This window comes from Apium graveolens, unplaced genomic scaffold, assembly GCF_009905375.1.
Source record: "Apium graveolens cultivar Ventura unplaced genomic scaffold, ASM990537v1 ctg6229, whole genome shotgun sequence".
Taxonomy (NCBI): domain Eukaryota; kingdom Viridiplantae; phylum Streptophyta; class Magnoliopsida; order Apiales; family Apiaceae; genus Apium; species Apium graveolens.
Window position 1 is genome coordinate 17,802 of NW_027419303.1, and position 21,597 is coordinate 39,398.

Below are 21,597 nucleotides of genomic sequence, written 5' to 3' on the forward strand. Positions count from 1 at the left end.
CTTAGGGTAAAACTATTGCCACGAGCCTAAGCTCATGAGCGGGGATATCGAATTTCATATTACCTTAATTGTCTTGACATGTACGCGATTACCTTACCGTGCTGCATAAGCACGCACCCTAAGCCCTTGTGCGAAGCGTCACATACTTCACAAAATCTCTTTTCCATCCGGCAACGCCAGCATAGGGCCATCACCAACCTCTGCTTCAGTTCTTGAAAGCTGTTCTCGCATTTCTCTGTCCATTCGAACTTCTCAGTCTTACGAGTAAGCCGCGTTAAAGGGGCTACTATCTTTACAACTTGAACGAACCTCCGGTAGTGACCGGCCAATCCTACCTCTGGTAGTCGACCAAACCATGGTCATCAATTCATCAGTGGTCCTTTATCCAATCCTGTCAGGATCCTCCATGGGATCCTCCTCAACAACTATCCCTTCTAGGACAACATCCTCAACCGCTAAATCCTCAATATCACATCATCCGGTCCTGCATTGGACACTCTATCGGATCCACAATCCGATCTCCAATTAGTAATAAAATATCATCGCGATGTTGCTCCTCAACCTCAGGGTTCGGAGTCCCGCTACCATATACGATAACGAACTACGCTCCTATCACGATATTTATAAGGGTTCCCATAAGGGTTTTAACTGTCAGTACTACGTTAGGTAGCCCGACTATGAACTTGGCAAGAGTTCTTATTATCTTAGTGAACTTATTATCTTAACGTCCCATCATCTCTGAGGTTTATAACGCTTAGCTCTGATACCATTTCTGTAACACCCCCAGATCCGGGGTCGGGGATCCGGGTCGTCACGAGTTCCATTTCCCTTAATAACACCCAATCTTAATAATTACTCAACTACTCTGTACTGTGACCCCACAATAAACACACACACCACACGTTATAGTCTCAGAGATGAACATCCAAAAATAACCACAAGTCATTTTATTCCACAATTATCTGCCAATACACCTTAAAAGGTTTTCTGAATAAATTTACATTTCTTTGCCATTATTACAATTCATAATATAAATAAATCTGGTACATCAAAAGTTGAAAGCCTAGCCTATTGGTAGTTCCTACCTCAGCTACGGCGGCATCAATGCTTCTAGAAAACTGCGGAACGTCTCCTAATCGCTTGCGAATCGGGAGCTTGGTTCTGTTCATCTTTTCTATCTGTTGTTGTGTGATGAAAGAAGAAAGCAAGGGTGAGCAGCAAGCCCACCAAAATAATATGTATAATGATTAATAGTATATGAGCCTTCTCATAGTACTCATGAAAGTCTTGGTCAAAAGAAATGAACCAAGTTTGATATCTTAATGCGATGAAGTCGCAAAATATTCAGTATATACATATATACTTTTCAAAATATTGGAAGTCCTCTTCCATGCATAATACACACAGAGTTCCAGTGTATAACTGTATAAAAATATCGTTGCAAGGTGATCTCAAATCTAACCTTGTCTCAACGTTTTTCTGAAAATCTTTGTCATGCATAAGATAATCATTTACTAGATATAAGTTTAAAAAAAATGAAGTTACAAGATACTCCAATATACTTTATATCCATATACTACTTGAACTACCACCGTTCAAGTTATAATCAGTTTCAAAGTTCATCACCCAGATGAGACTACAAGATAAGACTTGAATAGATTCAATCTTTGAAATATCATTATAAATAATGAAGTTACGAGATACTTCATTAAGTCCTGATATATATATCCATATATATATATATCTCATACATTTCCTGAAAATCTCTGTCATGTAAAGTATGAACAGAGTTATAATATCCAATGAATTTTGGAAAGGAAAAGAATTTTGGCATAAACCAGATATCTTGTGATCAGGCAAAGATACCAATAAGTAACCTTTTCTACTGTAGATGGATGAATTCCTCACCGGTCATCACCCTGGCCGCATTAGGACCTCGCGCTAGACCGTTACCCGGCCACTCACGCGTTGATGGACTGCCACCCACCACTTACACTTTGATAGACCGTACCCCGGCCTGTCGCTATGCCGACTCAATTAGATGGGCTTACTTCCCGAACATTGGGCAAGTAATCAATTCATTTATCAAAACAGCAACCTTGTTGCGAATATAAAATACACCATAGAGCCGGATCTCAGGTTTTGAACGAGTATTTAAATCCCCTTTAAAAGGAAGATCTTAAATATAAAAATGAGTTTTGGGATCCGCTCTAACTTTTAAAAATCATTTTGAAGACTCGAAAACACTTTAAAGAGTGTTTGGAGTAATGCTGATTTAATGAAGTAAATCAGTCCCAATATATTTAGAAAATGTCTGAATATTATTTAAATAATATTCCCATAAAGAATAATCTTTATACAAATAATTGAAGTAGAAGTTGTAAGACTTATACTTGAAATGAGTATTAAATAACCAAAGATATACTTATATGAAAGTACTATCTTTATTTGAATAATCGAAATACAATATCTTTATTATAGATTCGAAAAAAGTATGTATCTAACATTATTCTTTAATAAAATAAGACTATATCTCAGCAAATAATCGGAGTCATAGATCCTCAAATGAATATTCAAATAATATTCAAAATAATATAAACTGAGTCATAAGCCCTCGAATGAATATTCAAATAATATTCAAATAATAAAATAAAAGGAGTCATAAGTCCTCGAATGAATATTCGTAATAATATTCATTAAATAAAATAAAGTTATCGAATAAACCTTATTCGATTAATAGTTTTAAAAACTATATCAATATATATATAAATATATATTATACTCGGGAGCCTCGCCTCCCGGTTTAGAAATATGTTCACCTTTTATCCCCTATACTAAGGGTAAACTCAAATACCGCTTATCTCTAGCATAGGTATTATGCAACTATAAGCATTTGAACCAACAGATATAAATCAAGAATATGAAACAGGCATGCATATATACCATATCACATGCTACAATATATCGCAAGAATTTGCTAATAACAAATATGCATTTATCGCAAGATCATGCATATACACATATACATCACAACAACAGTTATACGGGTAGAAAACTTGCCTGAGCGACTGGGGGTTACAATGGCTCGGGACGAGTCTGGTAACCTATAAACAACAAGTAAGTTGGAATTAAACCAAAGTCACTTGTAAATCTATACTTTAACTAACTTAGACTCTAACGCTTGTTTTGCGCTTACTGATTCTCTTAAGTCACTCGAGTACCCTCGGCTCCACCATTTTTAATAATTTAACCTTTACGAGTTTTAAGGCGATTCCTTCGCGAGTGTCTTACCAACTGCCTAACACACTTACCATAAATGTTTCATACATTAATTAACCCTTTTTGGTCTTTAACCTATGTTTCAAAGTAAGGCGAGGGGAAAAGTTTCGTTCGCGAAACGCCGTTACTTGAAACGGTCGTTTCTCCTAAACCGTGCATCGGAATCGAACGAACATATCAAAACGAAGCTCGTAACATGAGCTATCTAAACATGGCAGTGGTCATAATCTAGCAGGGGGTTCTCGGGTCCTAATGTTATGCACAAAAACAGTCCAAAGAAAATCGGACGTTACGACGGCTATGTTTACGCGATTACCAATGTTTAAACTACTCCAATTAACCACCAACCAACTCATAACCATCAATACAACAAAACTTCACCTAAACCATACCACATCAGTCCATAATCTCCAAGGTTTTCAACTCAAACAACCACAATCAAGACCTATGAACTATAATCAAGCTTCAATTACCAAAACACTTCCAAATCAAACCAAACTACTAATAATCACAATCCATGCTTCTCATTTCACAACACCAACCATTAAACTTACTAACAAATAAAGTAAAGGCTAGGGTTTGAAGTTTATACCTTCCTTGGGAGGTGTTAAGTTGCTAGGAAGCCTTAGGGAGCCTCCTACAAGCTTGATCTTTCCAAAGAAATCAAGAACACAAAGTTAGGCTTTGAAGTTTCTAAAAGTCCGATTTAAAGAACTGTAAAAATGAGGGTCTTACCATGATTATTTGGACGAGACTTGTGAACAAGAGTTGTAGGCCATCTCAATACCTTTCCAATGAGCTATAGAACACAATATTTGAGTGAGAAATGAAGGAGATACAGCAGTTTTAGTGTTCTGGTTCTGTTTTGGCCGAGAGCATGAAGAACAATGCCTTGGTTTCTTTTTGATTTTGATGAAAAATGATTTGCTTGGCTTGGTTGGTTTGATTTTTGTGTTGTTTTAGTAAATTACCTAGTTGCCCTTGATTTTGTGTGGTTAAAAACCACACCTCCTTCCTTCCCATGTCATGCTTGTGTCATCCTCATGATGTCATCCTCCCCTCCTTGTCCTCTTTCTATTGGTTGGATGACATCATCCCCACTAATCCCCTTGATTAACTTCCTAATCGTTTGCCTAATGACCGCTGATCTGTTATACGGTTCGCTTAACTTTCGTTTTCGTTTATCGTTTGAGGGATCATACCCGGGATCTTATTACTTAGGTTCCCTTAACCTTTCTCAATATTATATTCCTTTTATGATCCTCTCCTATAATCCTTTAATTTAAATCCTTTTTATCCTGTTACCTTTTTCTCAAATCTTTCCGTATCTAGTGTATTTCCGGGAAAAATCAAAGTGTTCGGATTTGGATTCTGACGATCTTTACATACACTTATATATAAAGTACTAATAAAATCTCAGAATATCCATATCAGAACCCCTACATAGTGTGGCATGAAAAGTTTTCTCATTCAGCAAAAACACTATTCATAAGGGTTTCAAAAATTTCCCAAAAATTGGGGTTATTACAGTCTCCCCTCCTTAAAAGGATTCCGTCCCGGAATCAGATAGAAAGTGGGGATACTCTCTTAGCATTGCACTTTCTAACTCTCGAGTAAATTTTCCCACATTGTGGTTCTACCATCAAACTCTTACTAGTTTGATAACCCTTCTCCTAAGCACTCGTTCCTTTTTACTCTATACCCTTCCTGGTTGCTCCATATAGGTTACGTCTGGTTGCATGTCTATGCGCTCATATGCCCCTATTTGTCTGGCATCCGAATTACACTTCCTTAACATTGATACGTGGAACACGTTATGAACTTGCTACAGGTTCGGGGGTAGGGCTAGCTCCTATGCTAACTTCCCAAACGTCTTAATATATCCAAGGGTCCAACAATTGTAGACTTAGCTTTCCTTTCTTTCCGAACCTCATCAATCCTTTTCAAGGGTTTCCAAGGGGATACCTATAACATTACTAGGCCCCCTATTTCATACTCTTTGTCCTTTTTTGAGTCAAATCAGCATACCTCTTATGTCCATCTTGGGTTACTACCAGCCGTCCTCTGATTAGATCTATTATATCCCTGGTCCTTTGGACTACTGCGGGTCCGAGCATCTTGCGCTCTACAACTTCATCCTAACATAAGGGAGATCGACATTATCTTCCCTCAAGGATCTCATAAGGTGACACCTCGATAATGACATATGATCTATTGTCGTGATATAACTAAATCCGCGTTAAGTGATCATTCCAATTTCTTTCAAGTCTATTGCACAGTACTCTCATTATAGCGTTTAGCATTAGAGCTTTTGCTTCTCAATACCCATTCTTTTCTAGTTCGTAATCGCTACAACCTTCCGTTCCTAATATTATACTAGTTATACTTTTGCTCGTTAGCGTTCTATAACCTTTTAATGACCACGACAACCTTAGTATCACGAATGTGTTTCCATTCCGCATACTACCACTACTTTATTACTCCTTTTTCAGTTGTTTCTATTTTCCAAAATTTGATCAATCAAATAGAAGTAAAGGAATTTGTTGAGAGATCACTATGATCATGAACACTTGTTATATTGCATAGTTAGTACAGAAGGTGGCCAGCCTTTAGTACTTGACCAAGCAATTAAACAATAGATGGTATCCTACTAGGCTTCTATCACACAGATAGATAGTCATTCGGCAATACCTCCCCTTCTGGAAGGGTTGTTCTTCTCAGATTACATGAAATGAAAAGAAGAGAAAAGAATGAACTGAAGAGAATTGTATATATAAAAAAATATATATATACTGCCACAAAATATCTGGCTTGGAACCTACCTCTGAATTATAGAGGTTTGTCATAGGAGAACAAAACATATACGTATTTATATCAGCATCAAGTATTATAGCATCGTATTTCCCATGCCTAAATATTCTATTCCGTCCATCATTCTATGGACCCATGCTCTTCCTCGAGCTTATACACAATCACCTTTGAAAACTCCCTCGATATCGAAAATCGAATCTGGGATCTCATTCTAGACCTCATCGTTACTAGAATCCATTTCTATACCGCAACCTTCTTCGTATGGGTAATACTACTCTTTATCGATAAGAAGGAATAAATATATCATAGGTAGATAATTGACTTAATTAGTCTATCAATGATAACTTATACACCACCACGACCCGATTAGTGGTACTTACTCTCAACATCCATTCCAATACAACTCTCACGGTTAGTAAGTAATCAGCTCATTACTCTCAGAATCATTCCTACATTACTATGGCCCACCGTTGACCTACTGTAGTCATTCGTTTTCCATGAAGTTTTAATAGCTAACCATACGGAGTTCCATTCATATCATATCGAATTCTTCTAAGGAAGGTAACATGATCACCGTTCTTGATTCATGAAGAACACTCCTGATCCTGACGTACATTCATGACGTGAAGCAGATAAAATTGCAGAAGAGTTTCAATCAAAGCAACGATAGCAGGTTAATACCATTCTTAATCATATGCCTTAAATAGAAGACTTAACTCAAGGTTCGTCTAGTCCTTTTTGGAAACATGGTCCTGGCTTATCCCAAGATAGGACCTCCTAAGATAGATAGCCCGTTCATGGCGATTACACGAATTAAACTTTACCAACTACTATTACGGTTGGGTATTGCACAGTCATCAGAAGGAATGTCAATCTTCCAAACCATAATACAACCTTCACAGTTTTAACCATCATCACTGTATTCCTCTGGCACAAGCGCCTATAATTATCCTCTTACCTTTAAAGTGTCGGCCACCTCTTTGGCCTTTCCTGATATTAAAATTTCCTTATAGTCAATGTCATTTTAACCACCTCCAAATAAATTTTCTACCTTATTTCAATCACTGCTTTTGTGAAGATGTATTCCTTAAAATCTGATGAGTAAAAAAAAAATATCACCATTTTCCATAGTTATTGCCTCAGTCTTTAGAGGTTAATCACTGTCACGACTGACTCTCAATCATACTTAGAACATCTTTTATCTTAAGTCTAATTGCCCTGAATAATTCGACCTTTACTGGTTCGATCCATACTTTCTCGTGGTTTAACACGTGCCCCACTTGGCATCATTATAATTATGTCATATTTCCTTTATCAACATTTTTATTCTTGAGAATTTCGAATATTTCCTTTCTCCTTGTAAACCTCTAAGGTTATCCTTCAAATCGTTCCTCCTGTATTCCCTATATACAGGCATATCAAAATACCATTTACTGATACTAGAACCATTGTCTATATACTTCTGAAAAATTTCTCCACTGATCCTTAAAGGTTATTATTACCTTAATCCTTTCCAATTCATACTGTCAAAACTCATACTATCCCTATAAGGGTGAAATGCCAACCTTTATGCATTCCCCTTAGGATTCGTTTTAAGTTACCGATGTTCTATCCTTAATTCCACCTTTAAAAAGGTACAAGCATCCTTCCATGATAAATAAAGTCATATATCCCTGATAGGGTATCTTATTCAATCATTTCCACCTCGATAGTCTATACCGAATTTCACAATAGCATCCTTATTCAAGTTAGGTAATCCCATGGCCTCCAAAAGATAAAAATGGTTATCCGCTTTTCTTTCCTGAATTTGGTAATGATCACATGGATGATCTGGAAGATATTGGTCGTGTTCAACGTGAACTTCTTCTTAATAAATCCTTATTTACTTTTGTTGTTTATCTCAACAGTCATCTCAATGTTGGGATATCTTTCATACCTGGCAGTCTCCCTTCCTGGGTATCAAGCCACCGGTCTTACACATTTCCATTCTTGAAGGTCACTTCCTTCATCCAATTTTCTTAATTTCTTACTTTCTTGTCTCCTCAGTCTATCCGCGTCTCATTATTTATCCTTCCAATTACCTCAAGGTTTCCGTCGAATCCTCCCAACTTACAGGGGATAAAATATATATACTCTTATGCCCTCAACCATCAATTTTAACTCATGGTGAATCACCCTCATCCTGTCGAATGCATACTTTTCTATTTCTATTGCTACGAGTCGTTAGGGTTTCCTCATACCCAACTCCCTTATCATACCTCAAACTCTATTGTCGTTATATTCCTTTCCACTTCAATTTCTTTTTTTTATTTTCCTTTCTCTTATCATTATTTCATGAACCAACACAACATAAGCATTGATTTCAACATCCCGTCCATTCTGGATTCGTGCCCTTAGAACGAATCTTGACAACTTTTACAACTTAAATTCACAATTCATCATACTCGTCTGCCTTTGTTCTGGCTCTAAAGCTTTTACACTCTCTCCATAACCTGGGGAATTACTTTCCCGAAAACAATTGGCTGAACTTTAATCAGTTTATCATAATCTCTGGCTCCGTGCCTTCTTGGTCTTTCACCAGCGGGTGGTCTCTCTCTTAGGAGGGTAAGTGACAAAAACAGTCCTTTTGAGATTCGTCAATCATTTAGAATCTCAAATGATTCCTATATTTCCTTTAGCCAGGCTCTTGCCTCGGCTGGGTCAGCTTGTTCCATGGAACTCTGAGAGCTTAGCGACTTAAAGGTCCTGAAAGAATTTCTCACCGCACTGTCTCCTCAGGGTGGTGGTTGGGGATAATAGTCTAAGTTCTTTTTAGACAGGTCCATGAATTGCCGTATAGGAGTACCGTCTCGGGTCTCCTTTCCTTACTCGACTTTCTGTCTCCTTAGTATGAAATGTTTCATCCTACTCCCCATAATTGGGGTCATCTTTTAATTTAAAATCCTCATTTTCCACTCCATTATGTCATGGGTTCCTTCTATCTTGATGGCGACCTCCCTGACTATCACGTTCAGGGTTTGCTCTAAATCTTATTCCTCAAACTATGGCTCTCATCTAAGTTCTCATCCTTACGCTCTTGAACTTTTCGGAACCCAAATTCTATAGGAATACCTCATTATTCCCTTATCATCTCTCTCGGTATAATCTCATATCTATTGTTGGCTCTCTGCCTTCATTCATCACTTTTTCTGGCACAATATGTTCTTTCCAATAATTCGGGCTGTATTGCAATCTCAAACAGCTTTTCGGTACCGGCTCCGGTTACCTTCACTTCTATTTCCATTTTCTCAAAATCTCTTATAAACTCTCCAAAAGACATTATCATCTTGAGTCTCTCCTTTTTACTAAGGGCATCAGCCACCATATTGGCTTTCCCCGAATGATAAAGAATCTCCCAATCATTATTCTTGATTAGCTCTAACTGCCTCCTCTGGCATATGTTGAGCTCTTTCTACGTGAAAATGTACTAGAGCACTTATGGCTTAGGTAATTCTCGCACTTCTCTCCATACAAGTAGTGCCTCCAATCCTTAGGGTAAAACTATTGCCACGAGCCTGAAGCTCATGAGCGGGATATCGAATTTCATATTACCTTAATTGTCTTGACATGTACGCGATTACCTTTACCGTGCTGCATAAGCACGCACCCTAAGCCCTTGTGCGAAGCGTCACTACACTTCACAAAATCTCCTTTTCCATCCGGCAATGCCAGCATAAGGGCCATCACCAACCTCTGCTTCAGTTCTTGAAAGCTGTTCTCGCCTTTCTCTGTCCATTCAAACTTCTCAGTCTTACGAGTAAGCCGCGTTAAAGGGGCTACTATCTTTACAACTTGAACGAACCTCCGGTAGTGACCGGCCAATCCTACCTCTGGTAGTCGACCAAACCATGGTCATCAATTCATCAGTGGTCCCTTTATCCAATCCTGTCAGGATCCTCCTCAACAACTATCCCTTCTAGGACAACATCCTCAACCGCTAAATCCTCAATATCAACATCATCCGTCCTGCATTAGGACACTCTATCGATCCACAATCCGATCTCCAATTAGTAATAAAATATCATCGCGATGTTGCTCCTCAACCTCAGGGTTCGGAGTCCCGCTACCAAATACGATAACGAACTACGCTCCTATCACGATATTTATAAGGGTTCCCATAAGGGTTTAACTGTCAGTGCTACGTAGGTAGCCCGACTATGAACTTGGCAAGAGTTCTTATTATCTTAGTTAACTATTATCTTAACGTCCCATCATCTCTGAGGTTTATAACGCTTAGCTCTGATACCATTTCTGTAACACCCCCAGATCCGGGGGTCGGGGATCCGGTCGTTACGAGTTCCATTTCCCTTAATAACACCCAATCTTAATAATTACCTCTAACATACTCTGTACTGTGACCCCCACTACACACCCACCACAACCCCGTTATAGTCTCAGAGATGAAATTTAAATAAGTACAAGTCTTTGAATCCACAATTTAAAGTTATTACAACCCAAAATGATTACTTGATAAATTTACAATTAATTGTCATTATCTGCCCCAAGTTATAATTATACATAAGTGATTCTCAAAAGTAATGGTCTGATCTACAATAGATCTACCTCTGCAGCTATAACAGCTACAACATCAACGGGAAGACGCGGGACGCTTCCCACGCGCTTGCGCTGGGTCTGCTGGAGTCTGGCCATCTTTCCTAACTGTTGTTGTGTGATGAAGAAATAAAGCAAGGGTGAGCAGCAAGCCCACCAAAATAATATGTATAATGATTTACAATATATGAGCCTACTCATAATACTCATGAAAGTCTTGGTCAAAAGAAATGAACCAAGTTTGATATCTTAATGCGATGAAGTCGCAAAATATTCAGTATATATACATATATACTTTTCAAAATATTGGAAGTCCTCTTCCATGCATAATATACACAAAGTCCAGTGTATAACTGTATAAAAAAATATCGTTGCAAGGTGATCTCATATATCTAACCTTGTCTCAACGTTTTTCTGAAAATCTTTGTCATTCATAAGACAATTATTAATTAGATATAAGTTTAAAAGATGAGGTTACCAAATACCCCAATATACTTATATCTTTCCCAATACTACTTGAACTACCACCGTTCAAGTTATAATCAGTTTCAAAAGTTCATCACATAGATGAGACTACAAGAAATTTGAATAGATTCAATCTTTGAATATATTATAAATAATGAAGTTACGAGATACTTATTTAGTCCCGATATAATATAATATATATATCCATACATTTCCTGAACCTCTGTCATGTAAAGTATGAACAGAGTTTGCAATATCCAATGAATTTGGAAGGAAAAGAATTTTGGCATAAACCAGATATCTTGCTGATCAGGCAAAGATACCAATAAGTAACCTTTTCTACTGTAGATGGATGAATCCCACCGGTCATCACCCTGGCCACATAGGACCTGTGCTGGACCGCCACCCGGCCTCACGCGTTGATGGACTGCCACCCAGCCACTTACACTTTCATAGACCGTACCCCGGCCTGTCGCTTATGCCGACTCAATTAGATGGGCTTACTTCCCGAACATTGGGCAAGTAATCAATTCATTTACCAAAACTGCAACCTCGTTGCGAATATAAAATACACCACAGAGCCGGATTCCCCAGGTTTTGAGCGAGTATTTAAATCCCCTTAAAAAGGAAGATCTTAAATATAAAAATGAGTTTTGGGATCCGCTCTGACTTTAAAAATCATTTTGAAGACTCGAAAACACTTTAAGAGTGTTTGGAGTAAAGCTGATTTAATGAAGTAAATCAGTCCCCAGAATATTTAGAAAAATGAACTGAATATTATTATTTAAATAATATTCCCATAAAGAATAATCTTTATAAAAATAATTGAGTAGAAGTATTAAAACTTATAACTTGAAACGTAGTTAATAACCAAAGATATACTTATATGAAAGTATTATCTTTATTTGAATAATCGAAAATAAGTTTGATTATTGACAACCTTATTCTTTAATAAATAAAGAATATATCTCAGGCAAATAATCGGAGTCATAGATACTCAAATGAATATTCAAATAATATTCATTAAATAATATAAACTGAGTCATAAGCCCTCGAATGAATATTCAATATATATCAATAAAGAATATAAAAGAGTCATAAGCCCTCGAATGAATATTCAAATAATATTCAAATAAATAAATAAAAGGAGTCATACGCCTTCGAATAATATTCGAAATAATATTCAATAATAAAATAAAGTAAAGTTATCGAATAAACCTTATTCGATTAATAGGTTTGGAAAACTATAACCATATATATATATAAATATATATGTATATATATCCATATCCATATATACAAATCTACTCGGGATCCTCGACTCCCGGTTTTAGAAAATATTTTCACCTTTGGGTCCTTATACTAAGGGTATATGCAAATTACTGCTATTCTCTAGCATAGGTATTATCAAATGAACCAACAGATATATATGGCAAGAATACGAACAGGCATGCATATATATACCATATCAGCATGCTTCAATATATCGACACATTTGCTAATGAACCAACATGCATCTATCACAAGATAATGCATATACATATATACATCACAACAACAGTATAACGGGTAGAAACTTGCCTGAGCGACTTGGGGTGATAAAAGGCTCGGGACGAGTCCTGGTAACCTATAAACAACAAGTAAGTTGGAATTAAACCAAAATCACGTGTAAATCTATACTTTAACTAACTTAGACTCTAACGCTTGTTTGCGCTCACTGATTCGCTTAAGTCACTCGGGTACCCTCGGCTCACCATTTTTAATAATTTAACCTTTACGAGTTTTAAAGCGATTCCTTCGCGAGTGTCTTACCAACGCCTAACACACTTACCATAAATGTTTCATACATTAATTAACCCTTTTTGGTCTTTAACCTATGTTTCAAATAAGGCGAGGGGAAAAGTTTCGTTCGCGAAACGCCGTTACTTGAAACGGTCGTTTCTCCTAAACCGTGCATCGGAATCGAACGAACTACATATCAAAACGAAGCTCGTAACATGAGCTATCTAATCATGGCAGTGGTCATAATCTAGCAGGGGGTTCTCGGGTCCTAATATTATGCACAAAAACAGTCCAAAGAAAATCGGACGTTACCGACGGCTATGTTTACGCGATTACCAATGTTTAAACTACTCCAATTAACCACCAACCAACTCATAACCATCAATACAACAAAAATTCACCTAAACCATACCACATCAGTCCATAATCTCCAAGGTTTTCAACTCAAACAACCACAATCAAGACCTATGAACTATAATCAAGCTTCAATTACCAAAACACTTCCAAATCAAACCAAACTACTAATAATCACAATCCATGCTTCTCATTTCACAACACCAACCATTAAACTTACTAACAAATAAAGTAAAGGCTAGGGTTTGAATTTTATACCTTCCTTGGGAGGTGTTAAGTTGCTAGGAAGCCTTAGGGAGCCTCCTACAAGCTTGATCTTTCCAAAGAAATTAAGAACACAAAGTTAGGCTTTGAAGTTTCTAAAAGTCCGATTTAAAGAACTGTAAAAATGAGGGTCTTACCATGATTATTTGGATGAGACTTGTGAACAAGAGTTGTAGGCCATCTCAATACCTTTCCAATGAGCTATAGAACACAATATTTGAGTGAGAAATGAAGGAGATACAGCAGTTTTAGTGTTCTGGTTCTGTTTTGGCCGAGAGCATGAAGAACAATGCCTTGGTTTCTTTTTGATTTTGATGAAAAATGATTTGCTTGGCTTGGTTGGTTTGATTTTTGTGTTTGTTTTAGTAAATTACCTAGTTGCCCTGATTTTGTGTGGTTTAAAAAGCCACCACATCTCCTTCCTTCCCATGTCATGCTTGTGTCATCCTCATGATGTCATCCTCCCCTCCTTGTCCTCTTTCTATTGGTTGGATGACATCATCCCCACTAATCCCCTTGATTAACTTCCTAATCGTTTGCCTAATGACCGCTGATCTGTTATACGGTTCGCTTAACTTTCGTTTTCGTTTATCGTTTGAGGGATCATACCCGGGATCTTATTACTTAGGTTCCCTTAACCTTTCTCAATATATTATATTCCTTTTATGATCCTCTCCTATAATCTATTAATTTAAATCCTTTTTATCCTGTTACCTTTTTCTCAAATCTTTCCGTATCTAGTGTATTTCCGGGAAAAATCAAAGTGTTCGGATTTGGATTCTGACGATCTTTACATACACTTATATCCCATATAAAGTACTAATAAAATCTCAGAATATCCATATCAGAACCCCTACATAGTGTGGCATGAAAAGTTTTCTCATTCAGCAAAAATACTATTCATAAGGGTTTCAAAAATTGGGTTATTACACGATAGCTCCGGCGAGGGCGAAACAGCAACCAAACGACACGATTCCAGGCTGGTTTTTCTTCGTTTTTAATCCCCAACGTCACAGGACAACACCCCAACCTTCACTCGTCATTTTTGAAGCCGGAAAAATGCGAAACCGCCGCCTATAACGGCGATTTTTCGACGAGCACAAAACGAAAACAAAAATCAACAAAACTAGTGTTAATCGACTGCAAATTCGATGATCTAACTACTCTATAACACTCAATTCATCTCAGCATCTTCTATCAAAAACACCCAAATCGAAATTTAAACCCGAAATTATATTTTTAATATCGAACAATCTAAATACGAAATTGACAACATGAATCGAAAGTAGATTCAAAGAGTTTCAGTTTGATTACTTACATGACTGATTTGGTTAACAGAATCACGTTGAAATTGAGGATTGATTCCAAGAACTCCAAAACCCTAATTGCACAGAAATTGGGGAATTTCTTGATTTTTCTGAATTTTTATTATAATTTTAATTAATTAATTAATAGAAAATCAGTTATTTATAATTGTAATAAAATACCCCTAATAAAAATTAAGGCCCTGAGTATATCCCTAAATAAAATTAATTGGCCCTTAATTAACAAATTTTTTTGAGTATTAATTTTGAATTTTTAAATATCCAATAAATACTAAATATATGTCAAAAAATCCCAAAAATTGTGAATAATACAGAAATGCAAAGAAAAATGATACTTGATAATATCATAATCCTATAAAAATAAAAAAGTGATTTTTGTGGGGCTTTTGACACCCGAAGGGGGCCGTAAAAGTCATTTTTCGCGAAATGAGGAAATTTGTAAAACGACTGAATGTTCGGAATATCGATATGGTATATGCCATATTAGGCAAAATAAGGCCAATGATTTTGTATAAATTATCAGCTATTAAAATACTGTTTGGGCCGTATAACTTTTGATATAAAAACATTTAACCTATAATAAAACACCCAATAATTACCTGGAATACATTGTGACAAAACAGAACACACGTAGGATATAACAGCTAGGGTTTTATAACTAAACACACTCAATGACATATTATCACACACAAATCATCTTTATTAAGATATAACACAAACGTAATTTCTCAGTCGTTACAATTTCTCACTTCAAAATTTTCGGAAGTGCTGTATATGTACCGATTGCTGCACCACAGAGATTGAAGATGGGAGCTAAAATAATAGTAGGTATCTACGTTGGTTTTGATTCCACATCTATAATTAGATATTTGGCACCTATAACTGGAGATTTATTTACCGCAAGATATGCAGATTGTCATTTTGACGAGTTTGTGTTTCCTCCCTTAGGGGAGATAAACATTCGAATAAAGTTAATTCTGAAATAACATGGAATGCATCAGGATTATATTTTCTAGATCCACGTACCGGTTAGTGGGAACTTGAAGTTAAAAGAATTATCCATATTCAAAATATCGCAAACCAAATGCCTGGCGCATTTAACGATTCTAGAAATATAACTAAATCTCATATACCTGCAGTAAACACTCTAGCTAAAATAGATATATCGATTCAAAAATCAGATACAAAAGAATTGGTTACAGAATCAAAGATACGCCTGAAGCGTGGTAGACCGGTCGGTGCAAAAGATGTTGCACCACGAAAAAAAAGAATATTGCCCCTGAAGTGGCACATGCTCCAGAAGAAGTAAATATCCTTGAAGTGGTATTATCTCCTGGAGAGATTCCAGTCCCCGAAGATACGGGATTAAACAATCATAAAATTTCAATAAATTATGTGCATGATATAAAATTATGGGATTAAAGTAAAGCTATAATTGATGATGTATTTGTGTATTCTGCGGCATTGGGTGTCGACATAAATTGTTATCCTGAACCACAAAGTCTAGATAATTATCGTCGAAGAAAAGACTGGCTAAAATGGAAAGACGCAATCTAAATAGAATTAAATTCATTATGTAAAAGATAAGTATTTGGACCTATTGTCCAAACACCAATTAGTGTGAAACCTGTTGGGAATAAATGGGTATTCATAAGTAAATGAAATGAAAAGAATGAAATTATGAGATATAAAGCCCGACTTGTAGCATATGGGTTTTCTCAAAGGCCTGACATTGATTATCAAGAGACATACTCTCCACTGATAGATGAAATTACTTTTCATTTTATATTAGGTTTGGCATCTAAAAAAAATTTGGAAACACGTCTTATGGACGTCGTTAATGCAGAATTGTATGATTCACTTGATAGTGAAATTTTTATGAAAATCCCAGAGGGGTTAAAAATTGATGATTTCAAGAAACCTCGTCATATATACTCCATTAAATTTCAACGATCATTGTATGGACTGAAACAATCTGGTCGTATGTGGTATAACGGACTTAGTCGTTATTTACAAAAAATGGGTATATTTGTAACCAAATTTCTCCATGTGTCTTTATCAAAAAATCATAATATGGTTTTGTGATTATTGTTGTATATGTGGATAAGTTAAATCTTGTAGGAACAACTACATAGGTTAATGATGCCGTCATATACCTGAAGACAGAGTTTGAAATGAAAGACCTTGGAAGGACAAAATATTATCTTGGGATACAAGTCGAGCACCTGTCAACGGGAATTTTCCTCCACCAATCCACATATACAGAAAAGGTCTTAAACAGATTTTACATGGATAAATCTCATCCATTGACTACTCTAATGGTCGAGCACTTGTCAACAGGAATTTTCCTCCACCAATCTACATATACAGAAAAGGTCTTAAACAGATTTTACATGGATAAATCGTATTTATTGACTACTCCAATGGTAGTTAGATCTTTAGAACCTGATAAAGATGCATTTCGACCACGAGAAGATGGTGACAAGGTTCTTGGTCCTGAAATCCCATATCTTGGAGCAATTGGTGCACTTATGTATCTTGCAAATAGTACAAGGCCAGATATTTCATTTGTTGTGAATTTATTGGCTAGATTTAGCTCTGCTCTGATGGACAGACATTGGAATGAGATTAAGCATATATTTCGTTATGTTCGTGGAACAATTGATTTTGGGTTATTCTTCCTGAAAAACTCAACATCTCAGTTGATCAGATGTGCAGACGCTGGATATTTGTCAGATCCTCATTTTGGCAAATCACAAACTGGATATGTATTTACACATTGTGGTGCAGCCATTTCTTGAAAATCCACGAAGCAAATTACAGTGGAAACCTCAACAAATCACTCAGAACTTATTGTAATTCATGAAACCAGTAGAGAATGTGTTTGATTGCGATCTATCATCAAGAATATTCAAGAATCATGTGGATTACCAGACATCACAAGAAGTCCCGCTGTCATGTTTGAGGACAACACTGCATGCATTGATCAACTTAAACAAGGATACATCAAAGGAGACAGAATGAAACACATTTCACCAAAATTCTTCTACACTCATGAGTTTCAAACAAATGGTGAAATTGATGTACAAAAAATTCGATCATGTGACAACCTTGCTGATTTATTCACGTAGTCATTACCAAATTCAACATTTGTGAAGTTGCGATATAACATTGGAATGCGTCGACTCAAGGATTTATTACAAGAGAATTTAGGGATCGATTAGTTTTTTCAAGGGAAAATTATACTCTTTTTCCTTTGTCAAGTTTTTATCCCACTGGGTTTTTTGATAAGATTTTAACGAGGCAGTCTATGATTCATTATATAATAACATTCAAAGAGGAGTGTTATGAATTGGTTTTTATATTCAAAGGTTAAATAAATGTTAAATAGTAAAGCTACACGTAAGAGTAGAAAATTTGTTATTCATTTAATGTACTTGTTCCCTTCTTTGCCTACAAATAGCCACATCCAGTAAGAAGTAAAATGCACCCGAAGATCTTCTCTGCTCTTTCTCCTCCTCATATTGCTCTCTCCGATAAAACATAGTAGTTCTTTAAATAGATCTTTTATTGTTACTATAACCAATATTTTATAATATATAGAAATTAAAGAAGAATATCGGGGTGATACTTAGAAATCAAGAAATATAATAAAAATAGAATTCTACCGATTGTACTAAATCAAAACAGTTAAAAATAATATATTTTCAAATAAGAGTTTGTTACAGTATCTATATTTATATATGAAATTAGATGGTTTGAGTGTTGCTTAGAAATAAAAAGTATAATTATAATAGAATTTTTAATAACTATATTAAAAAATTATATGATTCAACAAGGTTAAAAAGATATATAGTACTTTCGTTATAGTACGTATAATATATTGAACTATCAATAGAGAAGAGAATTAGGAATACAAAGGATAAAGATAAAAGGATGAAACGAAAATAAAATCAAATTTTATAGAATAATAATACACGTAGAAATATAAGATAACAAAAATAAAATCATACTTAATAGAATCATAAGACATATAAAAGTATAAGATATACATTAAGGAATAAAGGGTGTAATCAAAATTTTAGTATAATTAAAAGACATGCAAAAATAAAATTATAAGATATACATAAATGAATAAGTGAAACTAAAAATTGGTGATATCAAAATTTGGTGAAACCAAAATAAATACTTGTGTACCACTTAAAAGGGGTCTCACTCATTAATAAAGATTATTAATTAATTTTTTCATTAATATTTAAAAATGCTCCCTAAAAATTCAAGTTTAAAAAAAAAATCTCAAAATTTATAAGATGTTCCCATAACTAGAAATTTCCAGATACCCCGTATATACCACTTCCTCTCCTGTCTTTTTAATTATCATATTTTTTAATCGATCAAATTGATTAATTTTTGAACAAAGATAAATTGTTACTATTATATTATTTTTTTAAAAAAACTGAAAATTATATATTAAAGTAGATTAAATATAATTTTCAATGGTATAATTTTTTTATTTTCTTTAATTTTATAATATTAAATTTAGATCAATTTAATTGATCAAATCAGACAACTAAAAAAAGACGGAGGGAGGGAGTATGGACATAGAAAAACAGTTGGATCAAATTTTGATCAATTTAACGGCACAAAATAAAAAATTAGACCTGAAAAAGTAGGGAGAAGTTGTCAATGTAAAAGAACGGGTCAGGACATTGTTTTACGGAATATTGTTGACAACTAAATATAATTTAGCCAAATCAGTGGCGTGAAGCCGTGAACAACTGGGTAGCTGATATAAAAATTCAAACGATATTTTATGGTGTCATTTTCTTTTCTAATATATAAATTCTTATATCGACCAAGGCATAGTGATTCAGACGCAGTGATGGGAGAGAGGCTGAACGTGTAGCAGGGGCTGATGCTGATAAAGCTTGGATAGCTTTCCACGGAGGATGGATTAGAGATAGGGGTGCCCGTGGGTTGGGTTGGGTTGGGTTGAGTCGATTTTGATAATTTACTGACCCAATTTATTTAATTCAGATTTAAAAAATTTTAACCCATTAATATCAAAAAAAAATTATAACCCAACCCTATAATATGAGTGATGGGTTGGGTCGGGTAGAGTTAAATTGAATGGGTTGAATAAGAATAATAGTAGATAATAAAAAAATGTTACAAACAAGAAATAAATGATCATTCAAATTATTACAGGTATATTAAAATAAGTATAAACATATTTTATACCGCAAATATAAAGTTAAAAACAAACACAACTCTCGGAAAAATAAGTGTAAAGTTAAAGATACGGTCTTGATTTAAGAAACATAAATTCTTAATTTCACCACCTATCAAAATTTATTTTTACCCCGCATAAATATAGGATAAGCATAAATACTATGACCAATCAAATTGGTTTAATATAATAGTTTGTGAAAGCACATTGTTATAGTGTAACTCATTATTCGCTACATATTACTCGCGTTCAATTTAAAAAGTTTAGTCCAAAATTATGATTAAATTTAAAATATATTAATGTTATTAGTTCATTTATCTACTGTCTGGTGCATAGTCAGTTATGGGCAAACACAAATGTATCATGTTGTGTCCGAAATCAAAATAGGTTGGGAGTCAGTAATATATAATTGAAATGAGCTGGGACTTAACAATTATACCGGGTTGGGTTGGGTTAAGGTTTTAAAAATTAAAAATCCGAACCAACCCAATATAATCGACCCAACGAAAATGTAACCCAACTAACCCATGGGTTTGGCGGGTTCGGTTTGGTCGGCCCAATTAAGGGTTGGTTTGAAAGGGTTTGCTAACCCATGAGTAGCCCTAATTAGAGATGCACAAAAGGCCCATCGGACAGGGTTTTAACCGGGTCTTAAAAAATCCGAGCTTTTCGGATTTTGATTATGACCAGGCCGGGCTTTCCGAAAATGTCAGAGCCCGTTTGGGCCTTCGAGGTGGCCTAACCGGGCTTTTTTCGGGCCGGATCAGATCGGCACGTGCTTTTTTCTAATTTAAATCGGATCGAGTTTTATTAGAGATTTCGAAAATTACATATGTTAGCAACTGAATCATCGTAAAAATGTATTAGTTTACATTGAATATTTTATGAAAACATTATTTCGTTGAAAATATTTAAGTTCAAGAAAAAATAAACATGTTTATAGAATAATATATATTTCATTGTTATCCAAATATATAGTGTAGTTATTATATTTTCTTTCATTATTTATGCAATGAAGTATATAAATAATATTATTAATCACAAATATGTAAATATATGTGTTTAAAGTATTATTTATATTTATAGTAAATGTGAATTCATAAATATATAAGAAAATATATTAAAATAATTAGATTTTAACCGGATTTTTTTGGGCTTTTAATCGGGTCAGGCTGAAACCCGGGTTTTTAACCGGACTGGGTCGGGCCGGGTTTTGCCTCAAAATATAGGGCCCGTCGAGACTCTAAGTCCGGGTCCGGACCGGACCGAGCTTGACCGTATCAGGCCGGCCAGATTTTCGGGTCGAGACTTTTTGTCCACAGCCATCTGTTTCATCAACTCACAAGTGACGCACGTGACCACATGCGCTCCTTCCTCGTTTTCGTTATTTTTTTCTTTTCTCTGTCGATTCGGTTGCAACAGAACTTGATGACAGGCAGCACTCGCCGCTCAGAGTCTTAGCAGTACAAAACAAAAGTGTGCAAAGTTTTCTAAATT

General features: G+C 35.4%; 1 protein-coding gene across 1 annotated transcript; it reads left to right on the top strand.

Annotated features, from left to right (window-relative positions):
* Positions 1 to 17,158: 17,158 nt before the first annotated feature.
* LOC141703106 (secreted RxLR effector protein 161-like) lies at positions 17,159 to 17,671 on the top strand. The gene has a single exon (XM_074506707.1). It carries the CDS (start codon positions 17,159 to 17,161, stop codon positions 17,669 to 17,671), a length of 513 nt encoding a protein of 170 aa, XP_074362808.1.
* The last annotated feature ends 3,926 nt before the right edge of the window (positions 17,672 to 21,597 follow it).